The sequence below is a fragment of the Aphis gossypii genome, chromosome 1 (assembly GCF_020184175.1).
Source record: "Aphis gossypii isolate Hap1 chromosome 1, ASM2018417v2, whole genome shotgun sequence".
In the NCBI taxonomy this organism is placed as follows: Eukaryota; Metazoa; Arthropoda; class Insecta; order Hemiptera; family Aphididae; genus Aphis; species Aphis gossypii.
Window position 1 is genome coordinate 14,144,693 of NC_065530.1, and position 16,812 is coordinate 14,161,504.

Below are 16,812 nucleotides of genomic sequence, written 5' to 3' on the forward strand. Positions count from 1 at the left end.
ATTAGCAATTAAAATGTTATTGGAAAACAATTTTTCATCAATGTTATTATATCATTTTATTTTTTACATTTAATAACTTTGTACCGAAAATAATATCTATATTGTAAAACAATAAAATTGTATTTTACAAAGATATAAAATATTAATATTCTGTTAAAAATTAAATAAATAATTTTACAATAATTATATTATTAAACAGTGGTTATAAGTCTTCACTATATGTGTGTATTTATTTAAGAAATGTTTAGGAATTACACCAAGCACAAACGCTCAATGATTCACCTTACATACATTTATAAATATATATTAATGATTATCAAAATAGAGATGTGATGCATGCCGCTACATGTATATTGTACAATATATAATAACTTCAGCATTCAATTATCTTATATGTATAAATATATATGTGTGTGTGTATGTGTGTAAGTATGTCTAGAATACAGTATAATAATTATTACAAGTACTAATAGTTAATTATAATTTCCTAGACTGGAAAATGAACAGATGGACTTGGTTTTGACCACAGTTTATTAATCAAATCTAAAGTTTTATCAGTTCTGCCAAATTTATACACTTTTGTTATACCAAACCAGTATTATGTAAAAATTATTTTAACATAATTTTGTTTCTTGGCATACAATACATAATACATAATATTATAATACAAAATGAGTATTCAAAGTCATAAATTAAAGCGTTCAGAGATTTCAGAAAAAATACTTTAAAATAAAGTACAGACTAAAATCTAATTTAGTATAACAGTGTTATTCTCTTAATTGCTAATTGTGCATAGGCATTGACATGGCAAAATAACAGATATCTTAAAAATAGAATGACATTTAAATAGTTAATAAATATTAAATTATGTACACATAATAATATAATTTGAATGGGTACCAGCACCTTATAATGATAATCAAAATATTACAATAATATGATAAAAATGGAACAATCTGAGATACGGACAAAAAAATTGGAGGGAAAACAATAATAATAAAGTTAATGGTAAATTTTAAAATATGAACAAAAAAAAAATAAAATGATTCACATGGGAAATAAACTCAATAACTTAATAGTAAAAACTATGTAGGGCAGTTATAATTCGATATGCCACATAGTATCGTTAAGCTATAATTCTTCTTTTAATAATGTGTATCGATTCTTAGATGGTGCCAGTTTTTTAAAAGTAGATTCCGGTGGCATCGTCTGTTCAGCAGGTTGGTTATTACCATTAACTATTTCTATGGCAGAAATTTCCTGAGGACCTAAATGGTACTCTCTATGTAATTTACCTGAGTACAGATCATCAATGAATGCTTTCAAATGCTCGTGATTTCTGTGATCACTTTTTGCAGGAAACTGATACATGTGCTTGAAACTGTCAATAACGACTACAGGCAAGTCAGTATGTCGTTTCCCCAGGTGCTGTAATGGATGAGCAAACTTAACACCATCAGCTGTTAAAAAGTTTACCCGTTCTGAAACAATAATAATACATTAATAAAATTAACTTATAATGGTTAATGGTTACTACAATTAAAATAAATATTAAATTGTCAATACTTACGCTTTTCTTGTACTAAATGAGTGCCAACAATTTCTTTAAACAGTTTAATTGACTCCAAATCATCAGGATGATAGAAAAATAGTAAGAATGGTAATCCTTCTTCTGTGATTTCTTCAGCATTCTCAAATGTTATTTCACGTACTAATGGTAAGCAATTGTCTGTCGCCCATATATTTAATGAATCATAATCGGCTGAATTTCCTGTGAAAGTATGATGTTCAGATTTGGGAGATGCTCGATCAGGTCTAAATTCTATTATTGTTTCGTTGGGCGGATGCATAGCACGGAATGTTTCACTATAAATTGAAAATTGAAATGTCATATTTATATTGTTGATATTAAAATATACAAAAGATTAATGATAGTTACCCAATTCCAGCATAAAAAAGACAATCGTCTTTGAGATTTGTTGCCACTTTTCTAAATATTTGGTATTCTTGAGATTCTTTGTTTTCAAAGTATCCGATTACAACTCTTGACTTCACCTAAAGACAAAAATTAATGTAAAAAAAAGAAAACAATACCTTTAGTCTATTCAAAATGAGATTTGTACGGGTGGTCAAATACTGTGCATGGGTGTGGCTCTGTTCCATGGCGGCGGTCCAATGCGCCACCACCGAAGAGAACGTCACATTATTTACTTTACATTATTTACAGTATCAACTCTCGTTGAATTAAAATAATTTAAAATGTACAGAAAGCACGACGCACGCACATCTACCTAGCACTACGAAAGTATGGGCAACTGAAGAATCCTGAGAGAACACGACAAGTTGAATCAACAATTTGCCTGCGCGACCCGATGGAAACTGGTCGCCGCCGTGTACAGATCTCATTTTGAATAGACTATACAATGTTATTATTCAACTTACATCAGCTGCACTAAATAAGTTTGCCACTTCTTGTATGGGATCTTCAAGTTGTTTTTGTACAAAAGACACAAAAGCTTCAACTGATCGCTTACCTCTATATTCTCTTTTAGCTGGTTGTCCATTTATTAATACTTTTATAGTAGGATATTTAGTAATTTGAAATCTAGATGCAATGGAAGCTGAAAAAAAATTGTTTAATCATGAGTAAAAAATTTGTTTTCAAATGTGATTACATATGTATTATATTATTTTATTGTTATTATAGTTTAGAGCAGCGGTTCTCAACTTTTTTGTACTCGCGTACCACCTACACAGTTTGAAAATTTTTACGTACCACCTGACCATATTTTTGCTTTTTTTTTTTTTTTGGTTATTAATAAATGTATACGTACATGTTTTTTATAAAGGGAGGATTTTTTCGCGTACCACCTATGAGCTTGCCACGTACCACAGGTTGAGAACCGCTGGTTTAGAGTCTTGTATTAATACATAAGTTATGTTTGCCTTTATACACCTGAGCATACAATAATTGCATAACTACCATATTATGTATACTATGATTTTATTATAATTACTACATTATTTATTATTTAATATAGCGGTTCCCAAACTTTTTTAGCTCACGGCGCCCTTTTTGAACTAAACTTTTCTCAAGGCGCCCTTCCCAAAACATAGCATAACTAATCATAAAAAATGAATAAAAAACTTTCTCTACCGATATTATAGTAATCGGTTTTGTCGCATTACCCTCGCCGCCGTCATCGAGTTAAAATTTATTTTTAGACCAGGTCAATTTCTACGGCGACGCGGCGCCCCTGAAAAGACATTGCGGCGCACAGTTTGGGAACCGCTGATTTAATACATACAAACTAATTTATACTTAAATTTATAAGTAAATAGGTTTTCTTAAAATGAAAAGTCAACAACATTTGAATTTCATGCATTTAATGTATTAGGTTAGGTTAGTAGGCTAAAAGAATTTTTGCTATTGACTATATACTTAAATATTTTTTATGTTTGAATCTATTCTGTTACCATTTTTTGTATTAACTTTGAGGTCAATAATTAAATGTTTAAAACTTTTAAAAATAATTAATATACATAATATAAGTCTAAATATAATATATATATTTCAATAACTATAAACTGTACAAGGAAAAACAAAAACAATTTATATATATATAATATATAAATAAACTTTAAAGAAATTCTCAAGTTTAAATTTCCAAGTACTTATTATAGGCTGTCTATATTTTCATTTATTTAAAGTTATAATAATAAATCAATAAAAATAAGATAAATATTTCATAAGCATAATTTTAATCTTAACATGGCACTTAATAATTATTTGAATCTTTATGCATACACTAAATTTAAAGTGTTTTTGTGTCTAGTTAAATGTATTACATCAAAAATAAACATAAAAATCACAATCAATTATAAAATATACATATTAAGAACTTTTAATGAGAATTGATAACATAATGTATAAAAGATATTTTAGAATGTAATTGACAATTTAAAAATGGCAGTATTTAGAATGTTTAAAATATTGATTAACCAAATATGACATGAAATTAAAACTATATATATTTTAAATATTTTTTTAAAATATATTTTCATTAAATTTTAATTTTGAGTCTAAATAACTGTAGTATAAAAACTGATACTTATGTGATAATATGAACATGATAATATGAAATGCTAATTTTATAAAAACATTAAGTACTTTAATCATATCCCCAACAAAGCTACCAAAACATATATTTAGGATAAAACTTTTAAGGTTATCTTGAGTCATGCACTGTTGCTTATAATAAGGGCAAATTTATATTTATAATAGATAGTAATAGACTTAATGACTAACAATAGTAATATATATATATATATTTAAATATGCACATACATTTATCTTTATAATTATTTTCTTGGTAGTACCTAATTCAGTTTTCATAAAAAACTTGTCAAAAAAACAATTTGAAGTTCATACAAAGAATCAAACATATTTTAAAAAAAATTAGAAATATTACATAAAAATAATTTTAGTATTTGGGAAATTAATAATAATTAAAAACTAACATGATTAATTCCTATATAATTTAACAAATTTTAATATCATCAATTAAGTTTAAATCTTTTAAGTGGATATCATTATTATTATTGTCATTAATAATGTTATCTTCAGGTTATACATAATGTATAATGTGTTCTCCAAATTATACATAATGTAAGCCATTTTATTTGAATATAAAAAAAAAACATATTTTAAAGTTAAAATTAAGGTTAGAATGGTTAGATACTAAATAATTTAGAAAAAAATAAAATATGATTACTTACTTTCACTATCACAGTCGACTTTCCCTAATACAACTTTACCAGAATCTGGATAAAGTTCAGAGACTTTTGCAGCAGCTTCATCAAAGATTGGAGTAAGAATACCACTAAACCGACACCAATCGGCATAGAAATTTATTATAACTAACTCATTGGATGCTAAAAAAAAATATTAAACATAAATTACTGAAAATCATTAGGTGGTTTAAGTGTTTCAGTGAGTAATATTTGTTATAAATATAAGTTTTATGGCTGTTCATACAATGTTCGGTTAGTGCATGATAACACTAACCAGAAGAATTTCTCATATGTTAACCGATAGAATTCTACTGGTTAGTGTTAACCGACACTTAACCAGACATTGTTAGAACGTCCCTGAGTATTTTAAAAATATGCTACTATGGTTGAGTACAAATTTTTTCTTTTTTAGAATAACTCTAAAATTTGGAGAAAAAATCAGATTAACCAACAAATTCTTTATAACATAAATAGAATGATTGAATGTAATCTGAAATAATTTGATTTAAGGTGAAAAGGACTGATAGGCCATTTTGAATTTTCCATAACAAGTGTATATACATTTTTTATAGATATCGTAGTGTTTTATAAATGCACGTTCACACCAGTTGTTAGACATATTAAGTTATTATTATTTAACACATTTTTAATCAATAATACACGGAATTGAAACAATATTAATAGTTACCCAATGTCATATCAACATTTTGGCTGGTGAGTTTAACAGCATTGCTGGTTACTGGATTGTAGAACAGATAAGCCTAAAATTTCAACCCATTAGACAATATACAATATAAATTAAACATAATGACTAACTAGTCAGTATACTTACGGTGAAAAAAAACAGCAGGAACAATTTATTAGCGAATATTTTCCAATAATTTTGATTCATGGTATTTTGAATACTATGCTTGAGGTAACATCAGGGTATGGACTAATTCTTTATTTCTTTTGCAAGAGAATGAACGCAATTCTTTGTGGAGTTTGGACAGTGGAAATAACAATCACAGAATTCTACTCGATGATGGATTACGACCAACAGACCATCACACAATTTTAGAGAATATGTTAAATAATTTTACCTTTAGGAATAAAATTTGAAGATATCACGAAAACCATTAGACGTCATCCGGCGAATGTTCGTTGATTACGACACGTCGATTTGTTCCATGAGACTGATAACGGTAACGTGGAGAAGAAAATACGACAATCAGAGGGACTAGTATAACAAAGACTATTTTTTAATTTTTATATACCTAACTAGTAGTAAAACCACGGTCCACGAATACGAATAATTAAGATATTATAATATATTGTTATTTATTATAAGACTACAAACAGAATAATAATTATTAATTTTTATTTTTCAATTTTTCTGTGATAAGATCGCGTGTATTGTGTGGTAACCGTACAATTTCCCCCCGGAAATTTTCCCCCCGACTGTTTTTGGCGTAGTAGGACATTTTCCCTCCAACATATTTTCGATGCGGACATTTTCCCCCCATTTTTTTCTTAAGTTTATTATTTAATAATTTAATATTATTTATTACTTAGTAAGAAATTATTTTTTTTCATAAATATAATCAATTATACTACAATAAACTTTATATATTTATACTATAAATTACATTTTTGTTTTTTCATAAATATAATAAAATTGTATAATAAAATGTAAAAAAATTATATAAGTACAAAAGGTTAAAAATATTTATGAAATATAGTCTAAAAATTTAGACATAAAAATGATATATTTTGTAAAAAACATTTAATTTCTGATACTTTTTTTATATTTAAGCACATATTTTGTAATCGTGTTTCATATTTATTTATTATTTTTTTTTTTGTTAAAAAAACCGTACCTGTTTTAATTTTTAACAATTTATTAATTTTAGATACTAGCGAATAATACAATATGCTAGTACTATTACTTTTTTATTTAGACAATCTTTTAAATAAAATATTTCTATTATTTTATTGTTTCAAGTAGTTGAATTGATCAAAAATATACATCTACTATAATAGGTAATTATAGTATAATTGATTATATTTTATTGAAAAAAATAATTTCTTATTAAATATTAAATAATAAACTTAAAAAAAAAATGGGGGGAAAATGTCCGCATCGAAAATATGTTGGAGGGAAAATGTCCTACTACGCCAAAAACAGTCGGGGGGAAAATTTCCGGGGGGAAATTGTCCACCAATCGTATTGTGTAACACCATCGATTTTAAAATAGTATAGGTATAATCTATTTACAGTATACACCTAGAGAACCTAGATAATAATATAATAAAGGTATAATTTAATAACAGATTTTTTTTCCTAAACGACTGTCTGTGCCAATGTAAGTTATAACTTATAATCAATTATAAATTATATCACCTGTTAATGAATCATAAGCAGGGTAACATTTTTGGAGGATCTCATATTTTAATTTCAGCGAATTGTATGTTTTTTTTTTATTATTATTTATAGAAAATAATATATGTCAAATCCGCGAATACCTGTAAGTAGATACCTAACGTAACAACTTACAAAATAAAATCTTTCTTCGTCCTCAGCATAATCCATCATAGACATTGTAGAGAATTTTTTTATTAAGAAATCTCATTATGTCTATCGTCTATGACGTAATCCATAGCTACGTATATTAATTTTATATAAAAGTATGTAGAAAGAAAAATATCGGTGGACACCACAGCTGGTATATTAGGTATATATTTATATACATGCGCTATATTAAATAATACAAGTAAAACCACAAGTCTGCAACAGTAGAATAAGAAGTATATTATCGTTCTGTGGTAAAGTACCTACCTATTTTATTCTTATTTTAACCTTATCACGTACACTTTTTATGATATCTCTAATGGCTGGATCTGCTGTGGATGTATTTTTAATAATAATAAAAAAGAGACCTAGAGGAAGTACCTATATTATAAAAATTTGCCACACGTGACGTCCAACAAGCTATTTTTATGTGCATAGAATATCATGTATTACGTATTATATATTTACATATAAATTCTCAGTATGTTTCAAAATAAACGGAAGAACAAACAAAAAATCAAGGAAAAACGGGAATTTATACCACAAAACCGATTTTGTTTTTTTAGTTGTAATTAAAAAAACGAATGTTTGTAGATGCTTGAAAGTTTCACCAAATATTTATACAACCATTTTCCGTGCATGATATAATTTTCAAAATATTTTGACTTTTTATACTAATTATATAAACATGAGAATTTCGTTTTTTTATTAACGGTGAAAAATAATTTTTGAATTAGTAAATTGAACTATTTGAATCACATTATACTAGGAAACACACAATTTATATTTTTATTATATTATAACTAAGTGTGTATGTGTGTATACACACAAAATATAAATAATAATAATATTAACGCCGTTGAGTGGTTTTATATAGCACATCGAAAAAACTATACCTAAAGGGCGCCCCAAAAGACTTGAAAATTATACCTATACTACTAATAATAATACAAAATCTCAGACCAATATTGTCGAGTATAAAAAATATAAAATTTATATAACACTTTTATTTAACACTTAAATATAATAAAATAATAAATGAATGAATGAAAACAAAATTTACGACCTGGCGACGTCAGTCGCAATAATCACACGCGATTCCACTCCAGCGATCAAGACTTGAACTGAGCTGGAATCAAGTGGCGGCAGCGACAGTACTCTTCCCATAAATCGCAGATCGTGAGACTGGAGGCTCCAGGAATGCTGATTATGGTCCGCTGGCGGGACACGAACTCGGACTGCCGTGGCTCCAAAACAAAACACGCGGTACACAAACACGACACTCTTATTACGCAGTACCCGTGAAAGATCAACGTGCGGTCTCCACCGATGATATCGTCGTTTTTTCAATTGGTATGGATACAACACGAACGAAGGCGGCTCGTGGTATAAAAAACACACTTGCCAAGTATAACGGGGCACACTGGCTGTTATACGTGATACAGGCGGGAACTGCGGAAAGGTCCTTCAAGCTTAACCTCGGAAATACGACCAAAGGTTCTCCCAATCTTTTGTGATCAGGTCCAACGCGCTCGGGTCGTTTGCTGTGGTCGCTTCCGTCGTGATCCGGAAACTCGCTGTTGCCGAGCCGCAGCCGGGACAGACGCTACAGACGTAGCAAACGCCACAGTCGTCTCCACTGCTACCGGCGCGTGTGGAAGACAGGTGGCGTGACCAGATGTTGGTGTACGATACACACTTGTTTGTCGGCTGCTTGACGGCCTTTGCGACTAAATAGCGCCTAAATAAAACGTTCGCACGTTACGGTAGAGTTTTGAGGGTGCGTATCAACCATGGACTCGACCGGTATAGTAAGCTAACACCGTGTACGGGTTTGTTTTTTTCGACAGTGCACGGAGGCCGTCGATAAAGCATTAGCCGGTCAGCCAATCGTATTGTGCAACGGTAACCGTGTTTTGAGCCGTTCGACAAAAAGCAAATTATAAAAAAATTAATACACGAAAATAATAAAATAACAAAACACGCCAATTTGCAGTGACAAGTATGAAGTTGCTATAGTAGCTATAGAAAATATAAATAAAACAATAGATGTGGCGATTAACGCTCACAATATATAAGTATTAATAATTAACAACAGAAACAAACTTAGGGACAATTAGTGTCCACAAAACATGACTAATAAATACTATAAATATAAATATAGAAATTTGATACACAATGTGCACACACGAAATAATACAAAAAAATAAATATTATGATTTTTGCTTTTTTTTGGAACGATTCACGTTTACCCGGTCGCCGTTGCACAGTATAATTGGCCGACTCGCTAGCGCCCCATCGACTGAATCTGCGTTTTCGAACACAACAAACCCGTACTTGGTCGGGTTCAGATTCCGGTCCACTCCTTGCTTGATGATCACCTTCATGATCGGACCGTAACGGCTGAACGTTTTCTTAAGGTGTCCCTTATTCACTGAGTCCTTCAAACAGCCGACAAACAGATGGTTTTTGTTTGAGGTCTGGTCGCTGGCCGGTGGCGTTTGAGGCGTCTGTGTCGTCCGAGGCGTCTGCGGTGTCTGCGTCATCCGAGGCGTCTGCGGTGTCTGCGTCGTCCGAGGCGTTTGAGGCGTCTGCGTCGTCTGAGGCGTTTGCGGCGTCTGCGGCTTAGGCACAGGCTCGGCGTCAGCGCATCGCACGACCAAGACGGCGGACTTAACCTGTTTGACGGGCTGCTCGACATGGCTGGACTCGTCTTGACCGCCGTTCTTGGCGTTCCACCAACTCGCACGGAAAACCGTCTTCCTTACAATCGCATTACCCATAGTAATTATATTGTATAGACAATATTTGAATAGCTTTTAAGATATCAATATAACAAAATGTATTTTGATGTTTTCTGAAGGCTAACCAAAACTTGACTGACGTTATATGGTTTGTTAATCATTGTTACCAAGAAAACATTTTTATTACTAGCCAGCAAGTAAAAATATGTTAAATTAGATTACTGGTTTGGCCAGCCAATATAAAAAAATAAGAATAATAAATAATACCAATAATATAATAGTTAGGTACAATAAAATAGTTTTTTTTTTTTTATTTATTGATAAAAAAAATTACTAACATTTACATCGAATTTACATAATGAAATATGAAATATTTGAAATATTAAATAGTTTGATTAAAATAAATTTTTTTATATGGTTGTAACTCAAAAACTAATCACTGTAAATACTTGAAATTTTCACCACATGTTTGTTTTTTAGTTTTGTATTAAGTTTATTATTAGCTTTATCTATACATGGTTAAATTTTCAAAATATTTCGCTGTTTTTAATGCTATTTATAGGCATTTGAAATATTCGTTTTTGTTTATTTTATTTTTTTTATAAATATCCATTAAATTTTTTTGTCCGAGTCAAAATACTTGAAAATTTAATACAAAGTTCCTCATAAATTAGTCTTATAGTAATTAAAAAATTATAAGAATACCAAGGCACAATTTTTTTCTATTAACATTTGAAGTTCAAATATTGACAAAAATTCGTCAAAATCATAAATATTTGCAAATTATTTTGTTATAATTTTTGTATAAGTACCTAAGAGTTGAAAATTTAATACAAGATTTACTATAAGTTTGGCTTACAATAATCATAAAAGAACTTGAATGTTGGCCAATTAAAAAAAATTATCCTAAATTTAAATAAATTGTATTCACTCGTTAAATAATGATTTACTATCAAATAGTTTTAGATTTTTGTTATAGGTAGTCACAAATTACTAATCATCCTTGGCTGACAAATCATCTCCGTTCAGAATCATTTTTCGTATATAATTATACCTATCATTGGATTCAAATTTAATATTCCTATATATAATAGTGAACCACACGACACCTAATATACAGCTAAGCGACACTTGACCAAACTTTTTTATATTGCAACTGATAAGATATAATTTTGTTACAATCACAAAACATAAAAATAAAACATTAAAAAATTTAAAAATTAAATTTAAATTTAAGTAAAATAAATTCACAATTATGTGGAAAAAATATTAGGTTTATTAAAAATGTTATTCATTTTATCTTTAGATTACAGCAATTTAACGTTTTTAAAATATTCTTATTGCTAATGTCAAAAATAAATATTTCAGTTGCTTTTTACTCACAAATAAAGTGAAACTTAAAATTAATTCTCTTTGTAAAAGTTTATATAACTTACAGTACTACAATAGTCAATGTTTATTCAGTTTGTTATTAAGTAGGTATTTAAAATGTGCATTTAAGAATGGATAAATACCTATTCAAAAAATGTCCATAAGTACGAAACTTATAATTTCCAAAGTAGCCCGGTCCTACGAAATAGGGACTTAAACAAAAAATGGATATCTATGATCCAGATTACTATAAAACATACTCATCTACTCTTTTCAGATGATATTTATAACCCTTTCGTCGAAGAGTAACAACCACAAAAAAACCTTTTTCATAAATTATTTAATCCAATATTTATTGACACTTATTTTGATGTATATTTTTCTCAAATTATCTCACTAAAACTTAAAAGTATAAAATCATCAAGCTTGTACCAATATTTACTATTATGCTGACTGGTGATAGATTTTAAATTTTTAAATTTTTAAATAAAAATAATGTAAACGTAAACTATGCGCATTTTAAATAAACAATAGTAAAAAATCTCAGAGTACTAAATATTTGTATAGTTATTTATTCAAAAGTTATATTTATTTACTAATTACTAGCCTGCTAAATTAAAACGATATATGTAGGTATATAATTATATGCGATAAGCAGGGAACAAAATTGAGGTCGTGTGCGTGTCACCCAATAATGTACTTCGTGATCATATTATCTAAAAAAACATAAAACAAATTAAATCAAATGATTCAGACACTATTTTATTTTTGTTCTGGTGTAAGGATTTTTAGGAAGGATCAATGTTTACCGTTTATGATGGGATTTTGATGATTTTCTAATCGATAAAAGAATCGTTTATAAGAATTGCTATTTCTACCTACAGAAGAGTTTAATTAAATTAAAAACCAAAAATCGTATGCATTTAGTGTTATATTAATTGTTAATACAAATTAATATCAATATTTGATTAAAATGTATTGTACAAATAATTGATTTCTATGTCAAATGGAAGATTGTATTTTAGACTGTAGAATATATTATATATATATATTTGATTAAGTAAGTATATCATTATAATAATAATCACTCTATAAACATAATTTGTTGATTAATAACAACTATATTATTTGCATTCAAATTATCATGGATGATGATAGTAGTATAAATTATAATTTCACTATGTATAACAAATTAGTTGATTAAAATAAACAGGTAAGTTACGTATATAATACCTAGAGTTAGAGAAGTAACCTAATAAATCCTGAGAATTGACTAACAGTTCATGATATCTATTTCAGATTCTAAGTGGAGTAATGAACGTAGGTATTGTAATAATTATGGCTCTACAATTATGTGTTTTCTTTAAATTTTTTCTGTTATCAATTTTTGAAGTGAAAATGTTTGACTTTTTTACTTCAATGATGGTTTTTAGTAAATTTTATTTAGTTGATACTTCGCTGGGTATAGTATTTTAAAACATATTTTGACTACTTAAAAACATTCGAAATTATTTACTTTTAAAATCTATAGAGTTGATCTGATAAATCCATTGATCTTACAATGATGCATATTTTATAATTTTTGAATTTGTTATCACATTTTGGGCCAGTAAAAATTCTTTGATCTCCAATTTCAATATTTTTACTTATAGGAAAGTGAATCTAGTTGGTATGTTGTAAGGTAAAAAGTAAAATTTCCTATTGCTTTTTTTTTTAACTTTTTTTTCGTGGGCTGCTCCTGCCGAATTTTCAGCAATGAAATTTTCAATATATTTAGATTAATTTTAAACTATTGATAATTTTTATCGTAATACTAATAGTAAAATACATTACTATAATAACAATATAAATATAATATTATAATAAAAATACATACTTAGTAATATACAGTGACAGATTGTCTCCATTCACTATCAATTTTTGTACCTATATGTAGTGATTTATCATTGAATTCAAATTCAACATATCCATTACAGTGGCCTACTCGATGACAAGGTAAATTCAACTCCATCCGTACAGCAGAGTGGTTACCTCATTTCCTTATTACATTTTTCTATAAATTTTGATGAATGTTTATTATGTTCATCTAAAAATTCTCGTAAATTGTTTTTACCGGAATCAAAAAAAAAGAAAAGTTTAGTGTAAAGCTAAATTAATTTTTATGAGCGTTTGAAGTTCAAATTATTATGATATTGTATATTTAAATAAAAAAAATGAATTTAGTTATTTTTTTTTGTAATTCATAAAATATTATATATAGGAATTTTAAACATTTTGTCAATATTATAATATTATTTATTATATGCAATGATATTTTAAAATAATTAGATTTATTTTAATTGATGTACCTACCTTATGTAACACGAATCTTTTCAAACAATACATCATTCAACTATATGTGGCATGTCGTCTACTATCAATATCTACTCAATAGTTATACACTTATAACTTATTACTATATAATGGTGGTAAAATAATATCTAATATTTTTCTGCTATTTCTGATAATCATAAATTAAAATATGATGATGACCATTAAAGTCACTGCGTGTCTTGAGTGTAATTTTTCATTAATTATGCAATTTTTTGAGGAAAAATAGTGTAACTTAATGTATTATTTATAAAAAAATTGAAAATACTCTAATATAGATTAATTGACTGTTTCCGTGTAAAATTGTTTTTCGTGTACATATAAAGATATAAAATATTATCAAATTTTAGTTTAACACTTCCAATAAAATGACCTATTCGATAACATTTGAAATCTTTTATTCGGCTGAACGAATTCCTCAGTTTTTAATCTAATTTATAAACTTATAATCAATTGAAATGTATAGGTATTTAATTTAAATTTAAATTATTTATTTTCATGAACATTGTACATTGTACAATAATAAATATAAATAGGTATAGAGTATAGACTATACCTACCTAGTACAGTTATTCAAATTTTTATATTATAAAATATCTATAAATAATTATATTTTAGTATGAACAATCGTTATTTCTTTAAGGCATTGCATTACAGTTAAGCATGTTTAACTGTAGGAAATTGAAGACTAAAGAAAAAATACGATGTAATGTTAAATTGGATTATTTCACAGCTTCACATCACGTGTAGGATTGTGAAATAATAGCACGCGTAGATGAGATTCTCTATTTTCCGTTATTCAGTTGAAACAATGTTAAGCATTTAATAGTTATAAATGTAAGTAATCTATTGAAACATTAAAATAGTTGTTGAAGTTTTTCCTAAATATTTCGTGTCATAGAATTTGATCAAGTGTATTGGTTACATCTTACATCGTGGATGCCAGATGGAGCCGTGTCGTGTTTCACGAATTTTTTTAGTTAAATGGCGGGACGGGTAAAAATAATTATACTTTTCTAAATATAAAATTAAACACGGATATTTTTAACGGCCAATAGCTTAAAAATTACCTTCAATAAAAGTATAAGTAGCTGTTTTTATGCTTGCGATCACGACGGGAAATATTTCACTCTTTGCATTTACTCTGCAGCACCCGAGCACAAATGCAGAATGTGTCAATGTTAAAAGGTACTATAAATATGATGGTCATGTAATATTATTGCTATAACTAAAATGGTTAAACAGAAATATAATAAAATTTTGTATAGGTATAAAATATAGTTTTAACCGTTTTTTCTGATGGTACTGCATAGGTTTCGAGAGTTTTCTCAACACATATTATATAATATTATTATTATCATGGTGTCTTGTGTCGACAACTATCAAATACAGCATCCATCATCAAAAGGGAGAATGTACCTTGGCCTATATTTATTTACACGTCTATAATTCTGCATGTTGTACGTATTAGATCCTAGTGAGATAAGAAAGTAACCTTTTTTCTTTTCTCAAGTCGAGCGCTAATATTATTTCTAAAATGTCAAATTTCTCTCCACGATGTCCTATACGTGTCATGGGTAGAGCCATAGCGAGTTTGCTGCCAAGTACGCGGAAATTAGTTTTGGTTTTGGTCCAGTGATTTGGGCCAATTTCCACAGCCAATACCAAAATATATTTATTAATCAAGTAAAGCCGCACACAGTACGATGCATTTTACGATTTTGTGAAGTTTATTGTTGCTTTATAATATTTTTACGTGATATTGCCGGAAAAAATTTGCAATTGAGTTTTAGAGTAATGATATAAATATTATTAATATTCAATTTTAATGTAATACAGAATATTTAAAATATTTTTTATAATTTTTCTGACAATAATCCCGTTTAATTGAAATGTTTTATAAATGCATATTATAATATTATTATTATGGTGTCTCATGTTGACTGAAAAAATTGAGTATCGAAAAATCAAAAGTTAAAAACAATAAAATGATGAGAGTAGGATCAATTCATTCAAATGAAAATTCACAATGAGCCAAAACGGTTTAAATATATATTATATATATATTTTTTTTTGGTTCGAAAAATACATTTTATTGTTGTCAAATTGCATGTACATTCGTGTAAATTAGAAATTGTATACGAATCAAACAACAAAGGTTCGAGGTTATTTGTTTCATTGAAGTTCAAAACTATTGAAGTGATTATTTAAAATCATTCAATATTCCCGGGTGCTAAAAATATTCTGAGATTTTCAATATTACCCATAACGCTTTTGTATAATATAACAAATAAAACAATAGTCCTCGTTCGTATAATGTTTTTATATTTTTCCGAACAACTATATTAAAACTTGTGCAAAAGTTCTCGTCAAACGTCAGTCGCTGGTATTGTATTGATATAATAGTACTATATGGCCTAAACTTTATCGCAAAAAAGTTGCTATGATTATATTGTGCAGTATTACTATATTATATTGGGCCTTTATCGTTATTTCTCGACTGCCACAAACATCTTCCGAGTTATCGCTATGGTCGCTGTGTGTTAGTCGATATCGGCTCCCGGGAATGAAAATCTACAAGAGCCAAGGGGAAAAATGTAAATCAATAAATATACAATCGCCAATAAGAACAGTTTTAACCTGCGCACATAATACTCACTATTTAGTATTTTATAAGCGTTGAAAATTGTTAATTGGAACAGTTTTGTAGATGTAATTTGATATAAGTATTATTATATTGATCAGATTTCTTCCATCTTGGCTAGAGTTTCGAAATATCCCCCTCCCCCTTAAGACGATTAATTAAATTTAATAATAAACGGAACATGCTAGTAATATACAGTTATAATCCGACCGGCACAATTCGGGACGATTGGAAATTGTTTTGAGCCCATTAATTTTTCGAGAGATTACCTAAAGTCACAGACGTTTAAAGATTTTAAATAAAAAATTGTTTGAAACTCAAAGTTAAATACGTAATTT

At 28.2% G+C, this 16,812-nt stretch overlaps 1 protein-coding gene across 1 annotated transcript; it reads right to left on the minus strand.

The window, feature by feature from the left end:
• Nucleotides 1–30: 30 nt before the first annotated feature.
• Nucleotides 31–6,080, minus strand: LOC114120634 (endoplasmic reticulum resident protein 44). The gene is made up of 7 exons (XM_027982600.2): nt 5,627–6,080; nt 5,483–5,555; nt 4,780–4,935; nt 2,443–2,621; nt 1,940–2,055; nt 1,571–1,866; nt 31–1,481 (listed from the first exon to the last, which is right to left on the minus strand). Exons 1-7 carry the CDS (start codon nt 5,684–5,686, stop codon nt 1,132–1,134), a joined length of 1,230 nt encoding a protein of 409 aa, XP_027838401.2. The 5' UTR covers nt 5,687–6,080; the 3' UTR covers nt 31–1,131.
• Between the last annotated feature and the right edge of the window lie 10,732 nt (nt 6,081–16,812).